Source organism: Phyllobates terribilis, unplaced genomic scaffold (genome assembly GCF_046119375.1).
Source record: "Phyllobates terribilis strain yellow unplaced genomic scaffold, ASM4611937v1 Scaffold_1__5_contigs__length_1240528914, whole genome shotgun sequence".
NCBI lineage: Eukaryota > Metazoa > Chordata > Amphibia > Anura > Dendrobatidae > Phyllobates > Phyllobates terribilis.
In genome coordinates this window covers 321368789-321394680 of record NW_027362761.1, presented here as the reverse complement: position 1 = coordinate 321394680, position 25892 = coordinate 321368789, and the positions used below count along the sequence as shown (strand labels likewise).

Below are 25892 nucleotides of genomic sequence, written 5' to 3'. Positions count from 1 at the left end.
CGCATCACTGCATCGGTACATGCGGAATCCATGCGTTTCAATGTGCGGATGGTACCCGGGTCTGGAGAAGAGGAGACTCTCCTCCGGACCCGGGTACCATAGAACCTGTAAAAAAAAAAAAGGAATAAAATAAATATTATACTTACCTTCTGATGGCCCCCGGTGTGCTTGTCTTGGCTTGCCGGCAGATCGCGGTGGACTCAAGGACCTGCGCTGACATCATTTAGTCATGTGACGGGTCACGCAACCGCTGATGTCGGCAAGTCCTTAAATCTACCGCGAGCTGTCGGCAAGCAGAGGCAAGGACTCCGGGGGCCATCAGAAGGTAAGTATATATTTTTTATTTTTAACATTCTTTCGGTCACACCATATAAATCCATGCCGGTTGCATGGATTTATATAGTGTGAACAAGTTGTCAAGCACTTTCCAAGTGATGCTAAAATCGATTGGAAAGCGCTCGACAACCCGCATGAGGAAATGCAAGTGAAGAACACTTCACATCCTCTTGTCCCTGGCAGGAAAAACACATGTACAATCCGCATGTACAATCCGCATGCATTTTTTCTGCCAGGGAGATGCAGAAACGCTCAGGAAAAAATACGGAGCATTTCCGCATCGTGGGCACATAGCCTAAAGGTGCAAGTTACGAGGTGGCAGGTGATCACTGCTGGCCTGTAGACTGTGATCCAGCTGGGCTATAAAACACCAACTACTGTAAAGTACGTCTTGTATCAACAAATGTATAGTTTACAGCTGGTGACATTTGAGATAATGGAGTAGCAGCATAGTGAAAAATACATTCTCCGACCATTGTGCTAACTGCACTATGTTTGCAAACAGATCTTCAACTTCTGATAATAAAATATTCACCGTGTGTTTAACCTATTCTTATATATATCCTAAAAGTAAGAGGTTTATTTCTTATTTTGGCATAGAGAACAGCAACAGGCAAATCATTCTTAAAGGGAATCTGTCATCAGGTTTTTGCTACCCCCATCTCAGAGTATCAGGATGTTGGACAAGAGACACTGATTCCAGCTCTGTATACCTTGCAAGGCTACTTGCTGCAGTTTTGATAAAAAAAAATGTTTTCTCTGCTGCAGAACTACCAGTTCTCTGAATGATCCGCTCTGTATACCCCTCCCCCTCCCCCACCCACACTACTGATGGACCGCTTTCTGTGTACAATGTGCATATGCAAATAGCTGCCACTCAGTGGTGATGACAGTGCCTGGCTGGGGGCCGGGCCCTAGGCCTGGCTGAGGGCCGGGGCCAGTGTTTGGCGATAGGGGCCTGCCTGCCTGAGGGCAGGGACCGGGATCCGGCTGCGTGCCGCCGGTGGTGGCGGCGGCAACAGCAAAGGAGGAGGAGATGAGGTGCTGCGGGTGACTGGCTGGGGGCCGTGGGTGTCTGGCTGGGGTTAGACTGGATGCAGGCAGTGTCTGACTGCGGGCCGGGGCGGTGAGCGGCGCAGGTTTCCGGTGTGTGCGGCCATCTTCCTGAAGCTGTGGTCTACAGGAAAATGGCCGCCCGAGCTACAAGTCGGCGCATGCGCCGGCTCGGACGGCCATTTTACTGTGGATCACAGCTTCAGGAAGTGGACCGCGCACACCGGAAACCTGCGCCGCTCACCGCCCCGGCCCGCAGTCAGACACTGCCTGCATCCAGTCTAACCCGCCCTGGCCCCCAACCAGACATCCACGGCCTCCAGCCAGACACCCGCAGCATCTCACCTCCTCCTCCTTTGCTGCCGCCGCCACCTTGAAGGAGGAAGATCCCGCTCCACCACCACCGCAGGTACGCAACGTTCGGACCATAAGACGCACCCCCCATTTTCCTCCCACATTTGGGGGGGAAAAAGTGCGTCTTAAGGTCCGAAAAATACGGAAACTGTGATTTAAAAAAAAACTATACTAAGCAGACAAGTAAATAATGTATCACTGGAATCTGGGTCTCTGCCCCTGTATTATGCTGCTGTCAGATTTGTTAGTAAAAACCTGATAGATTCCCTTTTAAGGTGCATTCACACTGCAGGATTATAAATAAGTTCTTAGGAACGTTAGTTTACCAATAACCCTGCTGTCTAAACAGGCTGCTGATCATATGACAAATGAGCAAAATGTTCCTTCATTAGGTAAAATGTTCCTTCATTAGGTAAAATGTTCCTTCATTAGGTAAAATGTTCCTTCATTAGGTAAAATGATCCTTCATTAGGTAAAATGATCTTTTGGCTTGGTTAAAGGAACTCTGTTGGCACAAGATGACTATTCAAATCAATTACACGCGCTCGGTGCTTCACGGCGGGGCTAATCATTTTAAATACACCTTCCCATCTGCTTGATTTCCCTCTATCTCTGCCCTTCTCTGGCCCTATAAAGCCAGAGCTGTCAATCAAAGGAGAGGAGGGTGGATAATAAGGGAAAACAAGCAAGTGGGAAGGTGTAGTTAAATGATTGGCCCCGCCTTAGTGCACCCAACACCTTTACTTGGTGTGAACAGTCATCCTGTGCTGACAGTCTCTTTAAAAATCATTATTCTCAGCAGCACATTGTACTGTGTTCTCAGGACCTGTGCTGCCGAGAGCAATGATCGTTCCTGTGAGCATTGGTTATCTATTGCTTGGTGTTCTGTGCATATCAGAAACATGGCCTCCTGTCTAACAGGCTATTTAACAATTGTTAATCTGCAAACATGCTGCCGATCGGTCGCTTAACACTGCCAGTCAGCTGCTGTAAAACCAACTTTATATGTTATCTATTTCCTGCTATCTGAATTTAGAACCAGTGATTATAGCAAAAATACTCCTTAAACTGTATTGCCATTTATTCCAGCTACCATTCATGACAATTTGATTGTATGTATATTGGTAAATGTAATATATTTGCTAAATAATTTTGGAGGCAAAAATTACCTAATCTGGCACAAACTTTTTAAAAATGCAGCTGCCAGGGTAGGGGGGAAACTAATTAATTTCAACACTCCATGCAAACAACTGATCTTGCAGGAATTTTGGCCTCAAATAAGTACTGGAGTACACCAGAGCAGGAGCTCCTTGTGCTGTTAATTGTGGCTCATGGAGGAGGGTCCTGAGCAAGGGCTTTCCTTTATGATGTCTATACGCACTACCATATGGACAGGGGTTGTTTTCATAGACCAAGGCTTTTAGAAATTCAGACTTTTAGCATAGCAAATACAAGTACAACCACTAGATGGTGCAATGTACTCATTATCTACAGAGCACTTGACGTAATGGCGAAAACAAGAGTTTATGTAGTGCCTTGTTTGTTAGGAAATTTCCCCTTCTAAATCTTTGGCCTCTTCCCACAGCTCGCTGGTAATGGTCTACTTTGGTTCATCAGCCGAGCTGCTAGTTGAAATGTCATGGGTAGACTTACGTTATATACTCTTACAGTAGGTAATTCATCCGTACATGCATGGGTAGACTGATACTTGGCATTCACAATATATAGTATATTGCCCACATTATTTTCACAAAAATTTTATAGCTTCCCTTTCGAGGTTAGTAGGAAAACTAATGCAATCTAAAACTTTTTTTTTTTTTGCTTTAAAAAAAAAAAATCTGCTTTAAAGGAGCAGTGAATCTGAAATCTGTGGCTGCAAATACTCCCCAGAGTGTGAAATGTAATTCCCCCTTTCCTCGATCAATATAGAAGTTTGAACTAATGAATTTGTTTGTTTTTTGTTTACTAACTTTATAATGATAGTTTCAAAGGGTACAAAAAAAACAACGCATGTAAACTGCGCTTATGACCCAGCTCTGCATAGTAAAAAGTCTAAACTGCTATGATTAGAAATGCTCAGTTGGATTATGTTCCTGTATTGCCATTTCAGTACTGTTAACACGTCTGTATGGACTGTATCTCCTTAGAATTACCTGGCATCCAGGGGTTTAACGTGGAAAGACTTACTGCATGAAAGTCTTGCAGCCGTTCAGCGAGGTGTTTTTATGCTTCCTGGTAAGTAGACGGCAGATTATTTTATCTATTTACTTTTGTAAGCTATTTTCCCTGTAAATCCATGTTTTAGCGTTGGTATGATAAAGACTCTTCAAATCAGTCAAAATTACAATAGGCGTACTTCCTATAACTGCAGTACTCATTATGCCCACTAGATAGCGATATTGCTGTCCCTCTGCAACTCTGCCTAAATCTGCAGGTCTGTATTTTTACCTTTGCTTTACTAATAAATATTGCTAGAATGGCTTTCTATACTATGGTATGTCCCTTTCATGGGTTGTCCATCGCTTGTTCATCAACACCAGGCAAGCTATTTCTAAGCTTGCTATTTTATATCCTTCATATTAAAGTGGACTTTTCACCAAGTATGGAGTAAAAAATATTTTTTTTATTACACCTCTCCATTGTGGTGACATTAATGATCTAAGTAGTTTTTTGTTTGTTCTTTTTTGTTTCCTTCTTTTAAACCCATTTGAGTATTAGTAGTGCTTCATTTTTCCGACATGCTGAAGTCCAGAGCTGAATGTGATTAACTGATAGTTTTCAGTTTTCATCTCCAGCAGTCAGTATGGGGGGAGGGGCAGTGCTGCAGAAGTTGAGTCTCATTACAAACACTTCTAGCAGCACTCCTCTCAAATTCCAAATGAGCTTTAGTGGCAGGACCAAATACACATTAGCATTGTAAAAGCAAGTGTAGTGCTGCCAACTCTGATATGCTGCCCTTTCCCCCCACACTGACTGCTGGAGATGAAAGCTGTTAATCATACTCTTGTCTGCTGGGCTACATGTAATCACTCTGCAGTGAGGAGAGCAGACTGTGTCATTATGTTTCACACAGAGCCTGTTCCAAGTTATAGTGGGGGTATATTCTTTTTCCCCTTATGTATGGAAGCCTGCTTATGATTGACAGAGCTGGCAGCATTATGAGAGGGAGAAGTGTTTGTAATGAGACTCAACTCTGCAGTACTGCCCCTCAATTTGGTGAAAGGTCAGCTTAAAGGAGTTGGCCACGTTATCTTGCTGGTGTGGGTTTCTTCACAAACTGAGCAGGACTTCTGTCTGTACATTGTCTACTGGTGGAGGAGCATGTGACCAGACCTGTCCATCAGCCTCCACCAGTTGTAAAACCATCTTACATGAGAAAACTGCCTTTCTGTTACAAGAGGCTGATGGACTTGTCTAGTTACTTGTTCCTCAACCAGCAGCCATTAGATGGACAGAAGTTATGGTCAGTTTTTATGGAAAGTGGCCAAAACTCTTAACGTTATTGGTGTTCTGGTTCCCCTTCATTTTTTCTTATATTTATTTTTTTCAGATTACAGGATTAACGGTAATACTGTGCTTTGCTACTTCTGTGGCCTGCGTAACTTCAGAGATCTCACCTATCAATACAGACAAAACATTCCACCTTCTGAGTTACCAGGTACCTTGAGTTTTTTTCCTCTACTATAGTTTCATACACTGCTCAAAAAAATAAAGGGAACACTTAAACAACAGAATATAGCTCCAAGTAAATCAAACTTCTGTGAAATCAAACTGTCCACTTAGGAAGCAACACTGATTGACAATCAATTTCACATGCTGTTGTGCAAATGGAATAGACAATAGATGGAAATTATTGGCAATTATCAAGACACCCTCAATAAAGGAGTGGTTCTGCAGGTGGGGACCACAGACCAAATCTCAGTATTAATGCTTTCTGGCTGATGTTTTGATCACTTTTGAATGTTGGCTGTGCTTTCACACTCGTGGTAGCATGAGACGGACTCTACAACCCACAGAAGTTACTCAGGTAGGGCAGCTCATCCAGGATGGCACATCAATGCGAGCTGTGGCAAGAAGGTTTGCTGTGTCTGGAGGCGCTACCAGGAGACAGGCAGGTACACCAGGAGACGTGGAGGGGGGCCGTAGGAGGGCAACAACCCAGCAGCAGGACCGCTACCTCCGCCTTTGTGCAAGGAGGAACAGGAGGAGCACTGCCAGAGCTCTGCAAAATGACCTCCAGCAGGCCACAAATGTGCATGTGTCTGCACAAACTGTTAGAAACCGACTCCATGAGGGTGGTATGAGGACCCGATGTCCACAGATGGGGGTTGTGCTCACAGCCCAACACCGTGCAGGACGCTTGGCATTTGCCACAGAACACCAGGATTGGCAAAGTCGCCACTGGCGCCCTGTGTTCTTCACAGATGAAAGCAGGTTCACACTGAGCACATGTGACAGACGTGACAGAGTCTGGAGACGCCGTGGAGAGCGATCTGCTGCCTGCAACATCCTTCAGCATGACCGGTTTGGCAGTGGGTCAGTAATGGGGTGGGGTGGCATTTCTTTGGAGGGCCGCACAGCCCTCCATGTGCTCACCAGAGTTAGCCTGACTGCCATTAGGTACTGAGATGAAATCCTCAGACCCCTTGTGAGACCATATGCTGGTGCGGTTGGCCTTGGGTTCTTCCTAATGCAGGACAAATGCCAGACCTCATGTGGCTGGAGTGTGTCAGCAGTTCCTGCAAGATGAAGGCATTGAAGCTATGGACTGGCCCGCCCCTTCCCGAGACCTGAATCCGATTGAGCACATCTGGGACATCATGTCTCGCTCCATCCACCAACGTCACGTTGCACCACAGACTGCCCAGGAGTTGGCGGATGCTTTAGTCCAGGTCTGGGAGGAGATCCCACAGGAGACCATCCGCAACCTCATCAGGGGCATGCCGCATGTCCAGGCGTTGTAGGGAAGTCATACAGGCACGTGGAGGCCACACACAATACTGAGCCATTTTGACTTGTTTTAAGGACATTACATCAAAGTTGGATCAGCCTGTAGTGTGTTTTTCCACTTTAATTTTGGAGGTGACTCCAAATCCAGGCCTCCATTGGTTAATAAATTAAGAAATTAGTGCATGCTGTGTTTTTTTTTTTTTTTTTTTGTCCCCCCCCCCCCCATACACCGATTTGGTCAGTGAAAGTGAAAAAAAATCATTCATCGGCACTGCCCCCTTGAATAACATTGGTCCGAATGCTGTTCATTTTTTCCACATACTGCACTCTAATCAAAAATACGGTTGCGTGAGCGAGGCCTAATTAGGTTTTTTGGTAGCATGTGAGGAAAAACATTGATGAAACAATGATGGTAGAAATGTAAATACTGATGAAACTGTTTTGTTTTTTTTGTATTTATGTGAAAAAAATAAACAGATGCCTGAATGAGGCCTTATGGTGTGGCTGGAAGTCCACCCACCACGTCAATCGTCTCACGATATTGATACTAAACCGTGCGGCCGCAGACTGATCAGTGTATATATTCTAGTCTATAGGTAGGGGAATGTTACTATTATCTGGTTTAGAGGAGTCGAGATAGTTTAAGAAGTTGATGACCCTATTGGAGCTACTCCGCAGATATTGTATTAATGAAAAGTAATTTCTGTGTTGCTTTCAGTGGCAGTGACATCGAGACCAAATTGTTATTGGGGAAGAAACTGCAGAACTCAGGTTAAAGCACACCATGCCATGTGAGTATTGTAGATCACTGGTAATGTGTCATGACTCTAGGATCCTGTCTTGTCAGTTGTAAATTAGTTTTGTTATCCTTTCATGTAACCATCAAACATATATACAGGCTCTGTTCACATTGGTATCATAACTTTAGTTTTGTTTTCTGTTTCAGTAAACTATGCCATCAGTGCGATTGTTATCAGTGAGGCAGTTTATGGTTTCGATTTTTGTTTTTGCAGAAAACACAGAAACCTTTCTTTTTGAGAAAATTGTTTTTGTGCTGTTCTACATTTTGGTGGACTTTAATATGACAATATGACAATGTTTAGCTGTTTAAAAGTCTGATGCTGGCAAATTTTGATTTTTTTTCCTTCATTTTTAAATTGTGCGAAGGTAATGTTATTCAACTATTGACTTAAACTTTTTTTGTGGGAAACCCCCTTTATTTTAAAGTTGATTTTTAATCAATAGATTTTGTAATAATAATAATAAGTTCCACAATTGGATGTGTTTAAATAAAATGTTCCTGTGCTGAGATAATCTTATGAATGTGCCCCTGCTATGTACTGTGTAATGGCTGTATCTGACCGTGCAGGAACATGGTCTGATCATACCACAGCTCCTGGGCAGGTGAGGACGCAAAAGAGAATACACAGACAGGACGGCATGGTATCACAGTTGATTCATGGGGCAACCCCTTTAAGGGGCCAAATGTGGCTCCAAAGCCCACTTATACGTGGCTTTTCAGCTGTTGGTAGATTAAACTACTATTGTACACACAACAGCGGGTATGTCATAGCATTACACAATCTTGCCACCAGTGTGGCGTTTGCTGCCAGGACATTCACACTTTTTTACAAGAACAATTAAAGCCTTACTTAAAAAAAATATATATTATAACTGTTATGTCAAACTGCTCATCTGATCACTTTTTTAATGGAACCTCTTTCCTAAATCTGTACTGTGGGTATATACACTGCATGTATGAAGAAAGGTTCCTGTACCCCAGTGGAGGCTGCACAGGGGTAGAGATGACTGATGGTCTAATATTTTCTTTCATTTATTTCGAAAAACTGTCAGCTTTCCCCTAATTTCGTCTATGTTGATAAGTTTGAGCCAAAATAGGTTAAGCTTCCAGCTCAAAAGATGTCTATTTGGTGTTAGGTCCACCTGTACCTGAAATTGAAGAGTAAAGTGGTATGATAGAAACCTAGGAGAATATGTAATATTAAAGAGGGATGAAATATCAGCGGAATATTTGAAAAAGGAGGAGGAATATATATTACTACAAGAACACATTCAAAATGAGACAGTTTACAATGAACCCCAATGCACTGCCCCTCCACATCTCTAAATCAATCTAATCAGATCAAAGAAATGTTTCTGTGCACTTAGAAGGCCGACACCCCGTGCGTAGTTGGAATAACCAGAATGAAGGCCAAACCCTATCCATGACATATGAAGCAGATAAATAGAATCCTTGGTTAAATGCATTTCTTGCAATCCTAGAATAGCGGGGCTAAATCTTCTAATCTGTTCAAAGATTGCCTGTCTCTTGACGTTATCTTTAAGACCACAAACATTACAGGACTCAAATTTTATCCTTGGACCCATTTTTTAAAAACCAAAAGAACTTTCAAAATACTCCCCACCTTAGTGTATTGCTGAGATGTTTTCCACTCCCAGAGCTCAAAATAAACATGTGTGTACCATTAAAAACATTCCCCTCCCCTACCCCACACCCCCAATTTTACCCTCCCCACTTCCCCGTAACCAGTTTAAACCTACCCTTACCAGTAAAACTACTTTAACAAGTGCTGACTACTGCGGAGAAGAACCCACTCCCATATCACAAGATAAACAAAAAAAGGGAATTAAAGAAGTTGTGCACTACTTTAGGTTAATGCTCCAATATATCCCGCCAGCGCCCCTAAGCCTTTTTGTAAATACCTTCCCTTGCAGGTAATGCCTGTGAGTTGTGCTATTGGTGGCCGCTCACAGGCATCACGTGACCCCGCTCTGACGTCACGACAAGTGAGGCGTGACTCAGCGCTGGGGTCCCCATGGTGGCTGCTGGGTGGTGGGCAGGGTTACCACCGCGCGCTTTCCCAATGAATGGGGAGAGGCAGAGCGCGCAGTGGATGCCGGGTGTGACGCGGGGGGGAAACCCCGCCCACAGCCTGGCATCCACCTGGAACTGGAAGAAAAAGACCCCCGGCTGCTGCCAGCACTTGTCGTAACATCAGCGGATGTCAGAGCCGGCTGCAGCCGGGTGTCACGTGATGCCTGTGAGCGGCCAGTGATAGCGCCGCTCACAGGCATTAGCTGCAACGGAAGGTATTTACAAAAAGGCTTAGAGGCCCCGGGGGGATACATTGGGGGGTAATCTAAAGTAGTGAACAACCCCTTTAAGTACATTCACATAACGAAACGGTATTTCCTCCATGTGCAATCTTAAACAAGGAGACCCAGGACTCCTATACAACAGTCCCCGACACACTTGGAGCTCCCCCCCCCCCGGAATCTTTAAATCTTACAATGTTCTCCTTCCACAGATTACTTTCCGCCCAGGCCCTTCCGGCTCCCTTCTCCTGCTGGATCTGATGCTCATCAGTGTCCAGCCATCACAGAGCATCCTTAGATGTTTCAAGGAATTTCGTAGTACCTTAATCCTACCCCTTTTAATTTGGCAGGATAAACAGGGTACTGAACTCCCAGTAATCTTAATCTCCTTCTGATGTCCATAAACATACCTCTCTTTCGCTGGACAGCCGCTGAAAAATCTGGAAAAAAATGAAACCTTCTGCCCACTAAGCCTGATATCTTGCATCTATCGAACCTCACTCAAGATTAGTAATTCCATGTGATGGGTTCTTGGAATTTCTGCGAACCACTCCTCTAGAGACAGAATTTCCGTGGATTTCCAGTGTCGTGAGATAATTGTTTTTGCTGCTTGGAGCAGGTGTCTCAGGAGGGAATTTTTTTAAAACTTGATCCCGACATGGGGACCATGAATAGAAGAGTAGCTTCTGGTTTATTAGGAATAGTTATGCCAGTAACCTCCCGAATTAACCTGAGGACATCTTTCCAAAATGTTTCTAAAGCCCCACAGGACCATCAGATGTGGACCAGAGTGCCTTCGCATAGCTCACAGTGCCAACATAGGTTATAGGTTTTTGGAAACCACTTGTGTAGAACCGATGGGACCCATTACCACCTTGAGACATTCTTATAATTTGTCTCTTGGGCTTTGGTTGCAATAAGCGTCCTATGTGAAAGATAAAGGCACCTATGCCACTGGTCACTTGAGAATTCTTGTTGTAGTTTTGACTCCCAGCCTCCACAAAAGTGGGGAAGAAACTCTAGGTCCAAGGATGAAAGCAATTTATATAAAATTGAAATTGCATGTTTCACACTTGTTGAAGAGATACAAAGCTTTTCAATTGTGGACAGGGGTAGTGTTATCGCCGACCTGTTAGGTAATGATCGAAAGAAGTGTTGTATTTGGGTATATTGAAACCTATGATGCAGAGATTCCATGAAGAATGGATGTGAGGTGTAGGAGCAGACCCTGAGGAGCAATCTGGAAAAAGCGTAGGGGCTTCTTTTTTTAACTATTTAGAAATAAGCTAGAGGAATTACTCAGAGGGAATCCGGGGTTATCTGTAATAGGGAAGAGCGGACCAGAGGGATCAATCAGAGGACCTTGCTGGTGGGACGAATGTAAAATTTTTAGAGTATGACTTGTGCTAGAAGAAAGTGAAACATCCTTTTGAAAGGGGGCAGGAGTCCTGGGCAGTAGTAACCCATTGCTTGGAGGTCGACCCCTGAATCAAATCCAAGACCTGTGTGTAAGCAGCTGCTAAAAAAAAAAAAAAAATTACAGCAGTCAGGTAAACCAGTGCCACCTGTGTCTTTAAATCTAGATAATGTGTTAAACTTAATCCTAGGATGACCTGAGGACCATACAAAGCAGTTAAATACATGTTATACCTTTTTCAGACCATTCCAATCCATATTCCCTCTCTCTTGTGGAAAAAGGTTCAACAACCTAGGAAAGATTTTCATTTTTGTAATGTTGATCCTGCTCGGCACGGTTCCATGAAGCCAATTCCCTCTCCAATTTCGACAAAAATGGGTGGAAATTTAAATTAAATAGTTTGGTGAGGTCAGAAGGGAAGCCAACTCCCAGGTAAGTGATTGAGTTATCGGTAGGCCATCTAAAGGGAAAATTACACTTCAGGGATTGAGTCTACTGAGGGGATAATGATATGTTGAGCATTTCAGACTTGTCATAATGTAGTATTTTAATCAAGACTGGCTGAGAAGGTCTGCCCAATTGTCCCAGTCTGGTAGGGACCCTGTGTGTTCTTTCCACTGCAAATAGGTAAGGACTTCTTTGACAAAGGTGTCAAGGAGACATTTTTCAAAAAGATGTCGGGATCCCCTCCTTCCACTTTCTCTGGGACTCCCACCAATCTTATGTTATGTCTCTGGCAATTTTCTAGATCCCCAGCTCTGGCCAACAGCTCTGCCACCGCCTGTGTGTGATTTTGGACATCTCTACAGACAGGTGGAAGTACTTCTTCCAGCTCGCTTACCCGGCCCTCAACGGCTGTGGTATGTTCTGCTCCTTTCTGAACACCTAGTCGGATTATGGAGACCGTTTCCTGAATGTAGCCTACTTGGCCTGTTAGTGCATCGAGAGTTGAGTTGCACTTATTAACTGTATTTAGGATGTCCAACAGGGAAGGAGAATTACCAGGCGGTGTATTCATGTTCGCAGTCTTTGTGCGTCCCCCATCCCCCCTCCGAAGGACCTCCTATCTCAGAGGATTCCCTTGAAGTCCTTTCACAGTCTTCATCCTCCTCTGTTTCCACCGCAAGATCAGATTAAGGGGATCCTTTTTGAGAACCCCTACATTTTCCCTGTTGACCTTAGGGGCCTGGGTGTTATATTTCTGGCTTTATGGGAAAATTGCTCCTGTCTGGCAGGCACCTGCCCACCTAAATCTCTCTGCCTCCTCACACCTTATAGTCCGACATCTTCTTGGGTTTCTGGCTGTGCCCCTCCTTCCTCCCTACCAGCTTGTTTGCTTTCAGTATCCCCTGCAACCGGGAGAACTACACAGTCCTCCAATGATGAGTAACTGCTGGGGGTATACTCTAGTAAAGCAGGCGGTGTAGTGTTGGGGAGAATTTACACCAAACTGATCTCCAGGAGGGAGAGGCAAGAGCTGTCGCTCACCCTCCTTCTTGCTTTCTAATGTCAGATTCTGCTCCTGTGTTGGACACCTCCAGGGGCCTCTTCAGGCTTCAATCTTTCACCCAGAGTGCTACGCAGTACCTCTCCTGCACCTCTTCACCACCTACAATGTCAGAAGTGTAGCAGCGCGATCACCCAATGGCTTCCGTACCATTCTGCCATGCAGCAGGTAGTAGATCAAGAATCACCGCCGAGCAGAGAGCCCTTGGGACCACCGGAGCGATTGAACACCAGGGAGCCCAGGTGAGTATGCTTCTGGGGCTACTTTTCCTCTCGGTTTCTCACCTCACGGTACCAGATACCTGCTTTAAGATGACTGCCATCCTCTTCACCACTTTCAGCTGACTGGGGGCCCAAAGACATGCCGGATCTTCCCTCTGAGTCCCACACCTTCATGCAGAGTCCAGCCGCTTCCCCTCTCCTTAGAGAAGTTTCAGCCGGGGAATAATGTTTTAAATGTAGCTTTTATGCCTGGACATCGGGAGCTCTGCTCCAGTGCGACCCCCCCATCACCCGTAATGGTCTAATCTTTTATTATTATTTTTTTATCATGCAATTTTTTATTTTATAACAGTTGCACATATACAAATAACATTCTCAACCAATGTGTTTAACCCCCTCCCCCATACCCTGAAAATGATGGTCTAATCTTTAATGCTCATCTTAGTTTCAGCTCTCCCACGCCTGGACCTAAAATTCTGAGCATCAGTTTTGATGTTCTTTGACTGAAACTCAAAGATATTGGTTTTCTATTTCAAACTGTGTCTGAGAATGAGGGCCCTATAGTTTATAATCAGAGGCTGAAGACTAGTCCATACATAGTCCTGCTTGATCTGAGAAGTGGATGTGGGTTGTATCAAGTCTAAGCAGTTTATCTGCCAACTAAATAGGTCTTTGTGTTAGCCTGGTTCAATGTACTTGATCACAGATTAATTTATGAATTAATAATAATATTGATGCGTGATGTTATTTTTCGTAAATGCATTTCCTATTAGTATGTTTGTTTTTTTTTTCTTTGTAATGGATGCTCCAATAATGTTATAAAGATCAAAGGTAAAATATTTCTTCTTTCTCTTTCCAGGAAATTCAACCACATCTGTGAACAAACACGCTTCAAGAACTAAGTCTGGTAGCATCTGGAAGAACAGCCACCTCTAGAACTTTGCTATGACGTTCTCAAAAGGAGAGACATTCAGGAGGATGTGAAGATTTCTGTGACCTTAGAGTGCAGCGCCCTGTTTCTAGCTTGGAAGGTCGAAACGCTTACACTGTACCAGACATTTTGGTACACAGTGATGGTTGCTGTTGGGTTTAATATGTTGCGATATGGTTTGAGGACAGTCAATCGACTGATTATACAATGCAAAATGCCTTTCTTCCAGTTTGGGTTAATGACTGGTTTAACATTTGAAGCATCTGCCTATTGTCAGTGGCTGCACATCGCTGTATTGCTGTTATCGATGAACATTATAGTATTGTAAATGGCCTGTTTTGTTCATCACTTAATACTTATTTAAAGATTCACACTGAATATATTGCAGGTTACCCGCTATTCTAGTGTGCTTTCCATTCAGGGAAATTGGTTAAAAAATTACAGCCATTGGTTTGTTATGCACTTGACTAGTCTGCTTCTCTTTTCTGTATAAGGGCTAGAATGAAGCGAATAATTTTTCCTGACATCTAATTGTGTCTTGGAAAATTCTGCTCTGCACTGTGGTTCCTGTGTATGTGATCTGCATAACTGAATATTTATGTTGCTGACGGAAAACGCCTGCAACACTGAATATTCACTTCTGGAACAGCTATGTCTTATAGTAGTACCCTGTATCATTTCTGATACTATATATTATTTTTTTTTTTTTTGTACACAGACTATCGACATGTTATAAGAACACACTGTATAGTACAGGGAAATTGAAGCAATCATTCTAGTAAATGTTTATACCTCAAAAGTTGAATTCTCTGTCTATTACACAATGTTGCTTATCTACTGTAGTCGGTGCAATGGATAAATCATGTATTTTACTTTTTTTTCTGTAAACTTGAGTTTGTATAGATCTCTGGAAGTGTTAACATTTTTTGGGCATCTCTACATGTACATTTGGGTGAATGGGCTGGAAATGCTTATAGTTCTTCATATCTTATAAAGGTCTTCATTGGCTATAACAGCATTTGATGTAATATATAGTATACTGCCAGCAGTGGTGTAATTTGAAGCCTGTAGGCCCTGATGCAAAATTTCTAACATACTAGACTTTTTAATAGAATTTGGATTCCAACTTGAACCCCTGCAGGCTCCAGGGCCCAGATATGACTACAGCCTGTGCACCCACTATATTTATTTATACCCTTGACTGAAAACTTTACTCTGCTGTTGAGTGGAACTAAGTAGTAGTTGCTGTTCTTCTTCTTCTTCCGCTGCAATCCAGCTACTCCGCCAAGCATTATAAAAAAAAATTATATTCCTGGGTTCTTAAAAGGATGTTTCCATAAGGACTAGGCACTAAGAGGGTATTGGCCAAAGCTCAACCCATGGTGGGCCAATGGTCGCACATTCGTGAAACGAAATTGTGCAACAGTTGCCCGTTTTGGTGGGCAGAAATTTGGCCACCTGTGACAAGCCACATCATCTTATGTTATTAATTAAATAAAAAAAATGACTAGTTATTCTTTATCCTGAAGGCACTGTAGAGTTATGAATTTTTGTAATATGTTTTATTACCATATTTTGCTTCCCTCTCTCCCAAATGCAATGTCAATTTTATATTTAGAAGCTACTTATAACTGCTGCTTAGAAGAATTCCCTGCTTGAATATAGTGCAAGCATCTTTGCTGAGTATTGGAGTGGGGAGTAGAGCGGATAGGACAAGAAAAGTCCTGTACAATCATGCCCAAAAGTTTTGAGACTGACAAATTCCGGTTATCACACAGTTTGCTTCTTGTTTTTGTAGTGCCAATTTGCATTAACGCTAGCTTGCAATTCATTTGATCACTCTTCATAAGAATCATCAGTGGCTGTGAAAATTAACTTAATCACAAAAGCCCCATTTCTACTGATTTTCAACCTTCCCACAAAATTATCATAATTTTAGTGATCAGCTTGTTAGCTTAGGAGAAAGTGTTAACGAGGACAAGGATGCTATCATGCTCTCATGTTGATTAAATTATAAGAGCAGACTGGTTGCTTTAAATAGGGGACTGCAGCTTTAAATCACTACCATCTTCTGTTGATCATGGTTTAGCTCCAAGGAAACAGGAGCAGTCATCATTGCTTTGCATCAAAGGGGCTTCACAGGCACTTGCTGCTTGTAAGACTGCCCCTAAATCAACCACTTATCAGACAAAAGCTTCAAAGAGAGTGTTTCAATGAATAAAAAGGCTTTTGGGGTAGGTACCCAAGAAAGTACCAGGATGTCTTCTAATGAGGAGTGAGTGATGCTAGTGTATGTAAAGCACTGCGGAATATGATGGCACTATATAAGAAAAGAATAAAACATGAAACAATTCATATGTGGGGTTGCTTGTATTGTATTGAAATATTGCTCACAGGTAAAGATTGGTACACCGTTGTTAGGTGCTTCTAAGAACATAAATTGGGCACTGATTATAGAAGCTCTCCCACTAACATTTTTTATTATTTAAATGTGTGTATGTACATGTAATGTAGTGAGTGTGTTAATATACTCGCCTACCCCCGCTCTCTGCGTTGTCCAGCGCTGTTCTTCTCAGTGACGTCACCTCTCTGCAGACTACTCCTGACCCTCGCTGCCCTCTGCGTGACCCAGAAGTGACACAATGTAAGCCTATGGAGCATCAGAAGGAGGCTTTATAGGCTTTCATTGTAAAAGCAACTTCTGTCTCACACATAGAGTGAGCCAGCAGGTCTCATTTGCGCTGAAGTCACTGAGAAGAGCAGAAAAACTGTGCTGGACAGCGGTGAAAGCTCCAGTAGGTGAGTATATTAACAAACACTACAATGTATACAATGAGCCGCTGTGCTCGGCAGGGTAGGGAGAGGTGCTGCTGCGCTAGGGAGAGATTTGGTTGTGTATTAGGTAGTGTAGGGAGAAAACAAGTACATTACACATATCCATCTCAACAAACAGTCCTTCTGAGGACTAATCCATCTGCAGCGATATCAGGCAGGCACTGTATATAGCAGACTGCAGTGCATATAGCACAAGAGGCTCCATTCCAGTTTGTCTTCTGCTGCTGTTAGATATTTCTATACAAAGCTCAGGTCTCGGGCCAGGAATAATTTTTTGGGGATCTTAATCCTCATTTTTTGCTTAAAAAGCAATCCAGAGAACACCATTTTTCTGCGCCATTTGCTTGTTGGCACTGCAGAATACAGCCAGGTCCTTTCCATATTACAGTGCTAAAAATCCAGCTATTGAAAACTGTGGTTTGTCCATCACATGGATCACACATAATTGCGCTGAAAATACTGCCATTTTTGGCCTCCATTCAAATATTTTTCAGTGTCAGCAAAGTTTTTAGCACCGGTATGCTGTTCAAAATGGCTACCTATAGACCAGGTATTTAAAACTGTGGTTTCTCATCACACGGATTACATATAACTTGGCTCCAAATTCAGCCATTTGTAGTGAGCGTGGAAGATCTTGTCCTCCATTTAAAATGGGCAAGGCGCGTGGCAAGAGCCAAGGAACTGGATGTGATGGTGCAGGCCGAGGCCATGGGGAAGCTGAAATTGTGCCACAACAAACACCCACATCTTCTCGCCCGACCTTCCTGTCCCAATTCCAAGGGGACCGTAGCACACTACTATTGAACCCAGAGCAGTGTCAAAAGGTTGTTGGTTGGATAGCAGATAATGCTTCCTGTCACTTAGCCGCCACCATTACCACCCTGTCTTCCACACAGTCAAGTCTCAATAGCCATGAGTCTGGACCATGTGGTCCATATTCCTCACCCTGATCCTCCTTCCTCCCACCACGCCGAGTACCTAGAGACAACTGATCCCACACTTGGACACTCCGAAGAGCTGTTCACTTTTCCATTTATAGATTCGGGCCTCTCGCCCGGTCCACTTGAAGCGGGGCAAGAGGAAATCGCATGTAGCGATGCCCAAATATTTGAGCAGCCACGGTCACACGAAGGCGACAATGGGGAAGTGTCACAAGAGGTGGACGATGATGACACATAATTGCCAGTAAGTCAGGAGGAGGATCAGGGTGCGGAAGTGGAAGACGAGGTGGTGGATGATATAGTAACTGACCCAACCTGGCAGGAGGACATGCAGAGCGAGGACAGCAGGTGTGTGATGTCCCCACATGTTGGAACTCTACACTGCAGATGTTGGGAAGGATTTGTGAGCAGAAGATGGCCGTTGTTGAGTACCAGCATCAACAAGGCCGTCGGTATTCAGTTCAGACTCCACACATAAGACCTCAGGAATGGACATGGATGTCAGACATATGCAACATCCTCCAAAACTTTGAGGACTCCACCAAGATGGTGAGCGGCGATGACTAGTGTTGAGCGAGTATGTTCTGGTCCGAGTATCCTCGGGCCGAGCTCAGAGTATTTACAGCTGCTCGGTGTAAGAAATAGACATTCCTCACATGTAATAAAGCTGTCAAACAGTTGCAAATCATGCATATGGGAGCGATTCAAATATATCACCGAGCAGCGGTAAATACTCGGAGCTCGGCCCGAGCATACTCGGCAAAAGGGTTAATAGAACATACTCGCTCAACACTAGCGATGATGCCATAATTAGCGTCACCATCCCGCTTCTCTGTCTTCTGAAACACTGTCTGCTCACAATCAAAGAGGATGCATTGCAGGCTGAGCACGATGAGATGGAGCAAGGAATCATACAGGGTGATTACACACAGCCCAGCCTCATCTCATCTCAATGTGGATTGGGTGACACTGAGTAAGAGAAGGAGGAAGAACAGGAGCGGTTTCATGCGCTATAGATGGTACTACCTGCACAGCTGTCATACCGTCTGTTCAGCGTGCATGGCCAGAGGACAGAGGAGAAGGAGGAGGAGGAGAGCATGGTCAGTCATCCTCTTGGTGAGGACACGGAAGTCTTGCCTATTAACAGTCTGGCACACATGGCTGAGTTTATGTTACGTTGCCTTTCCCTTGACCCTCGCGTTCTCAAAATTTTGGGTGACAGGCATTACTGGTTGGTGATATTTCTAGACCCACGCTACAAGGAGAACTTCATATCTCTTATTCCGGAGGCGGATAGGTCTACAAAAATGGGGCTGTACCAGAAGGCCCTTGTTGCGGAACTATTAAAAAAATTCCCATCTGAAAACGCTGGCGGCAGAGGTCACACTTCGTTGGACAACCAAGGAGTACAGGCGAGAGAGACACAACTTCAATACAGCAGAGGCAGGGGAACACTGTCAAAGTTCTGGGAGAATTTTCTCAGCCCCTCCCATCGCACAAGCACTGAGGCACGGGGTACTCTCACAAGGAGTGCAAAGTTTGGGAAGATGCTGAGGGAGTACCTTGCCGACCATACCAACGTCCTCCGTGATTCCTCTGTGCCTTATAATTATTGGGTATCCAGGCTGGATATGTGGAATGAACTGGCTCTCTATGCCTTGGAGGTCCTGGCCTGCCCTGCTGCCAGCGTTTTATCAGAGCGGGTTTTTAGTGCTGCTGGTGGAATTATAACTGATAAGCGCATCCGCCTGTCAAGTGAAAATGCTGACAGGCTGACTCTTATAAAAATGAACAAGGGCTGGATTGGGCCAGACTTCTCAACAGCACCGAATGATAGCAGCGTAACAAACTCAAATCCAGTGTCTTTTTTTGGGAGGTGTATTCCCATGCACCTCTTCACACCCACACATGGGTATACGCTTCCTGATTTTGGCTATTTGCTCTTGTCCTCCTCATCCTCATCCTCAACCACCATATCACCAGGGTGACCGTGGTCCGTGATGCAACACCCACATAAGGGTGTTTATGATGCCCGTAAAAAAATATTTTTATACAGTATGTTCATGTATACCCCCCCAGTGGTAAATGTTTGTCAGCCCATACATTTAGTGCTTGGGCATTACAAGTATAGGAGACCTGCTCCTTTCTAATGGGGCATTTTCCAAGGGGCATTGGAGTGCCTCCCAATTTTGGCAGCCCTTGCATTCACTGCATAGGCTAACACAATGGGAGACCTACTTCCTAATAATGGAAACATTGTTTTCAGGAGGCCCTCCTCTAAGTCTCTTCAAAGGGGTATTGGGGTGGGTCCAAATTTTGGGCAGCCCTGCCACTCACTGCAAACGCAATAACCGTATAGGAGACCCACTCTTTAGTAATGGGAACAATAAAACATAGCCGGCTGATGGCTCTCTAAGAATAGTGGGGGCCAGCTGCTGGCCCTTTAAGAATAGTAAAGGCCGCCTGATGGCCCTATAAAAGTAGGCTGTGACTTTCAGAGTCCCTCCTTCATAAATGAAACACGATGTGTCTGATGACCACATGGCCAGATAAGGTTGTAAAATGTTAAAATGACATTTCCTGGTGAATGCATTTGTCACGGTTAAACAATGCAAAAGTGAACAAAAACGCTAAGTGTGAACATAGCCCAAGGTGTGGAGGAGTATTTTTGTTTTTGGTTATTTATTTTGCATTATATGCAAGTCATTACCCTAGAAAGGATGTTCCTTAACATATTTCCCAGGAAAATCCATTTTGGTTTCGGTTTTGTATGTTTTATTGTGAGTCCGTAAAAGTGGCGTAATACCTCCGACAACGTTGTTGACAGAAGTGACCTGGGAGTCAGAAATGCTTCCAGGGGTCTTCCCCATGCTGTCCCCATGTCATTTGAGCACTGTTCCCATCGATTTGGGCAATTTTTAGGCCCTTTACAGACCGCCGGGGGGAGCAGTCTGAAAAATGCTCGCGTTTCCCATAGACTTACATTGGGCGCGTTGCTTGGGTCGAGCACCCGAGTATTCCAATGTGCTTGACCCGAGCATCGAGCACCCGAGCATTTTAGTGCTCGCCCATCACTAATAGACACACATATGTAATTAACTCATAAAACAAAGCTCTGATAACTTTACTAAGCTGAGTGCTTGTATGTCCAGGTCATGACCAAGATGTTTTTTTTATCCACTGAATATTAACCCCTCTCTGACCTTAGAAGTATCCATACGTCCACGTGACCTGGTACTTACCGACCTTGGAGACGTCTAAGCGATTTTGCGCGAACAGAGGCTGTGAGTACGCGATCGCCATCGGGTGTTAATTGATTCTGACAGCTGACACCCAGCTCTCGGTGCCAGGAGCGATGCCGGCATGACTTTCGGCACTTTAACTCCCTAAATGACAAAAAGCCCCTCTGCTCTTGGATCGGAGACCCCATGAAGTCATCGCGGGGGTCCTGATCGTTGCAATGGTGATCAGATGTCGTCATGACGACATCCGGGTCACCAGGCACTAGCAAGGTAGTTAGATCATGCCCAGTGCATGATCTAACTAACTTGTATCTGCAGCACCGACAGGTTATAATTTATAGCAGTGATCATGCATTGCTATACCTTATAACTGAGATCAGACTGCAAAAAGTGAAAGTCCCATATTAGGACAAAAAAAAAAAAGTTATAAAAATATTTTTAAAAAAATCAAAATAATAAAAAAAAATTATTATTATAAATATATATATTGTACTCATAAATAAATATGAAAAAAACAAAACAATAACAGTACACATACTTGGTATTGCCGCGTCTGGAACGACCAGACCTATAAAACAGCCACACTAGTTAACCCCTAGTGCACACCTTAAAAAAAAAAAAAAGCAAAAAAACTATGCTAAAAAAATACTTTTTCATCATACCGCCGAACAAAAAGTGGAATAAAACGCGATAAAAATGGTATCACTGAAAACTTCATCTTGTCCCACAAAAAAACAAGACACCATACAGTTCCGTCAGCGGAAAAATAAAAAAAAGTTATAGCTCTCAAAATAAAACGATGCAAAAATAATTATTTTTTTCTACAAAAGTTTGTGTAGAAGCGAAAAAACTATATAATTGTGGTATCGCTGTAATCGTACTGAGCCGAAGAATAAAGCTGCCTTATCAATTTCACCATATACGGGACAGCATTAAAAAAAAAAAAAAACAATTCCTGAATTGTTGTTTTTTGTTTATTCTGCCTCCCAAAAATCGGAATAGAAAGCGTTCAAAAAATGTCATGTGTCCAAAAATGGTAACAATAAAAAGTCAACTCGTCCCGCAAAAAAACAAGCCCTCACATGACTCTGTCGGCAGAAATATAGAAAAATTACAGTTCTCAAAATATGGTGATGCAAACACTATTTTGAAAAAAAAGCGTCTTTTAGTGTGTAACAGCAGCCAAACATAAAAACCCGATATAAATCTGGCATTGCTGTAATCACACCAACCCAAAGAATAAAGTCATATAATCACTTATACCGCACAAGAAACGGCATAAAAAACAAATAAAAACAATTCTTCACCTGCTGTTGATTTCTTCATTCTGCCTCCCAAAGATTGCAGTAAGGCTCGGCTCACATTTATCCTGCGCTCTATGCTGAAGGCTTACACCGAACTTTCCGTGTAAATCTCTGAAATACGCAATTCAGACTGAACCCCTGGCGGAAGATTCCCCATAATGAGGCAGATGGAGGCACTGTGGATGCCGTTTGCCCTGTGATATGGCGGTGTCTTTTTAGGTGCATAAAAGTGCTGTCGGCCACAGTTTCGTGCACTTTTGAAAAGGACAATGCTTAACAGAGGTCAGACTGAGTCCAGAGTAATTCTGCTGCCTCATTATAGTGAATGGATCCCTCAGGGGTTTCATCTGAATTACGTCACTCAGATTTAAATGGAAACCCCAATATCAGTGCTCCGCATAGAGCACAGGATGAATGGGAACATTTTACATAATATTTTGGATTGCAATAAGGGCTTCGACCCAATCCACAAAAAAGCAAGTCCCCACTCAGGTCCGTCACCTGTTAATGGAAATATAGGGGGCTTCCACGTTACTAGAAGCACAAAGGCTCTGGAAAAGCAAAATGGCCCTTGTCCCCTCAAAAGAAATTCAGAAAATTCTGTGCTCCCAAATCCAAATGCCTTCCTTCTTTCTGAGCCCCACAGTGTGCCGAAAGAGCAGTTAGCATCCACATGTTTGACACTTCTGTAGCGATGAGAGCCCACCTTATTTACAGGTACATGTCTCCAGAAGCATGAGCTGGGCACAATGTACTGGTCTCTACAAGATACTGTTCAGTACAACGGCAGTTTGCAATTTTCACTCCTCAACATCCACTAATGCTCGTTTCTGGGAAACACATATGTAGTTAAAATCCTCACCACACCTGTAGATAAATTCCCAAAGAAGTGTAATTTCCAAAATGGGGTCACTTGAGGGAGGGGGGGACGGGGGACTTAGGGGCTCTGTATATGGAGTCTGCAAACTGTTCTAGAAAAATCTGCGCTGCAGGAGACCAAAAGCGCTCCATCCCTCCAGAGTCCCGCCATGTGGCTAAGCAGTACTGTACAGCCACATATGAGTATTTCTACATTCAGCAGAAATTGTGGGACAAATTTTGGTGCCATTTTTACCCATTTCCCAGTGTGAAAATGTAAAATCTGGGGCTAAAATAAAACTTTGGTGATAAAAATGTAATTATTCTTTATTCACCGACCAATGGTATAAAACTCTGTGAGGCACATGTGGTGTCAATATGCTCACTACACGCCTAGATGAATTCATTGAAAGTTGTAGTTTAGAAAATGGAGTCTTATATGGGAGGGGGGGGGGGGGGGGTTCTGCTGTTCTTTCACCTCAGTGGCTCTGCCAATGTGACATGGCACCGTCAAACCAGTCCAGCAAAATCTGACCTCCAATATGGCGCTCCTTCCCTTCTGAGCATTCCCCAGTGCCTCAAAAGTAGTTTTTGACCATATGTGGGGTATTGGCATACTCAAAAGAAAATGCACAACAAATTTTGGGTTCCACTTTCTCCTGCTATCCTTGTGAAAATGAAAAAATTGGGGGGCTAGAACAACATTTTTGTGGGAAAAATATGTTTTCTTAATTTTCACAGATCAACATTGTAAAATTCTGTGAAGCATCTGTGGGTTCAAGGTGCTCACCACACAGCTAGATAAATTCCTTGAGAGGTCTAGTTTCCAAAATGGTGTCACTTGTGGTGAATTTTACACTATTTAGGCACATCAGGGACTCTCCAAATGCGACATTGTGTCCGCTAATCATTCCAGAAAATTTTGCATTCAAAAAGTCAAATGGTGCTCCTTCCCTTCTGAGCCCTGCTTTGCGCCCAAATAGTAGTTTTCCCCCACATATGGGGTATCTACTTTCTCAGGAGAAATTGCACAACAAATTTTGGGGCCCATTTTTCCTGATACCCTTGCGAAAATAAGAAAAATTGGGTCTAAAGTAACATTTTTGTGAAAAAAAAGTTAAATTTCATTGTTTTCTTCCACATTCCAAAAATTCCAGTGAAGTACCTGAAGGATTAATAAACTTCTTGAATGTGGTTTTGAGCACTTTGAGGGGTGTAGTTTTTAGAATGGTGTCACTCTTGGGTATTTTCTGTCACATAGGCCTGTAAAAGTCACTTCAAATGTGATGTGGTCCCTAAAAAAAATGGTTTTGTAAATTTTGTTGGAAAAATGAGAAATCTCTGGTCAACTTTTAACCCTTATAACTTCCTAACAAAAAAAAATTGTTTCATAAATTGTGCTGATGTTAAGTAGACATGTGGGAAATGTTATTTATTACATATTTTGTTGACATATCTCTCTGCTTTAAGGGCATAAGAATTCAAAGTTTGAAAATGTTCAACATTTTCTCCAAATTTCATTTTTTTTCACAAAAAAAACAAATAAATTTTATCACCATCATGAAGTACAGTAGGTGAAAAAAACAAACAGTCTCAGAATCAGTAGGATACGTTGAAGCGTTCCAGAGTTATTACCTCAAAGTGACAGTGGTCAAAATTTAAAAAATTGGCCTGGTCATTAAGGTGCAAACAACCTTTGGGGGTAAAGGGGTTAAATATAATTTTTTTTTAATCATAGTAAGCAGAGGTCTTGAAACATTTCAGAAATTGCTGTATACAGTATTTTCTAAAACATCATAACCTGAGCAAGCATATTCGGTTGAAAATGGAATACTAAGAACACAGAAGCCTGAGCTCTGTAGCTATAGACATACGGTATATGCAGGCAGGCATGCAGAACAGTGAGGGGAGGCATCATTAGACACAGACCATTCCCTCACCATTTGTCCTCGGCACACAGGGTTCCTGTACAAGGGAGGCTGAGTAGGCACCCCTTATCCACTGTAATTTATCCAGGGGCAGACATACTATTGGTGAAACCTGTGCAAGGAGGCCCGGGAGGTCAGGGGACCCATTTCATCCTCCAAAGCAGGTGGAATTGAGCATTATCATGAGCTATTGGACTGCTTCTGTCCAAGTCTGCCATGGAGTTTATTTATAGTTATAGTACATAATATACTATCTAAGCAGCAATCGCAAGAAAACTTCTGTGTCTACATCCCTATGAAATCAAAAGGCATATTGAAGAAAAGTACATACCCATCAAAATCTATAAAAGTGAATATTTTGAGTTGTACAGAACTACAACACCTGTGGGTTATACAGAACCATAATTCACCCCACCCATGTGTATGAGATCTCTAGTGACAATATCAGACACACGGACACTACTGTGGCTAGTCTTTGGTATTCCACAATTACCTAACTTACAGGAACACTGCACCAGAAGAAAAAATTAAAAACAGACAATTCTTGTAGTGTAAACAGCTCCACAATTAGCTGAAAATTTTCCATCAGGATTTTCGGGTGAAATAAAGTAGCAGCAAAATGGATAAGATTTGAACAAACTACATCCACACGCTGACGATATTATCACACCAAAATTGGACTGTAATTCAGATTGTTAAATTCACAATTATTTAAATTTTTGATGTGGACTGAGAACTGATTTGTTGTGGATTTTCAACACTCAGTTCAGTGCACGAATCATGAACAACAACAAACCCCAATTATTGTAGATTAAGCTACAGACCAGCAACCAAGTTCTTTAAATTCACAATGAAAACACTATTCTCACTTCTTTGGGAACTTTGAAGGTTTCCTTGA

General features: G+C 43.1%; 1 protein-coding gene across 3 annotated transcripts in view; it reads left to right on the top strand.

Moving 5' to 3' along the window:
- The window catches only part of CHFR (checkpoint with forkhead and ring finger domains), a 40813-nt gene extending 24569 nt beyond the window's left edge, over positions 1-16244 (top strand). The window contains exons 15-19 of one of the 3 annotated variants that reach the window (XR_012318443.1): positions 3891-3978; positions 5294-5401; positions 7412-7484; positions 11470-11659; positions 13815-16244. Coding sequence is in view for 1 of the 3 variants with exons in the window: in XM_073675891.1 (XP_073531992.1) it covers positions 3891-3978; positions 5294-5401; positions 7412-7484; positions 13815-13857 (312 nt within the window). In the remaining 2 variants the exon portion in view is untranslated. The remainder of the gene's footprint in view (positions 1-3890; positions 3979-5293; positions 5402-7411; positions 7485-11469; positions 11660-13814) is intronic. The other 2 variants (XR_012318442.1, XM_073675891.1) reach the window with 2 other exon arrangements.
- The last annotated feature ends 9648 nt before the right edge of the window (positions 16245-25892 follow it).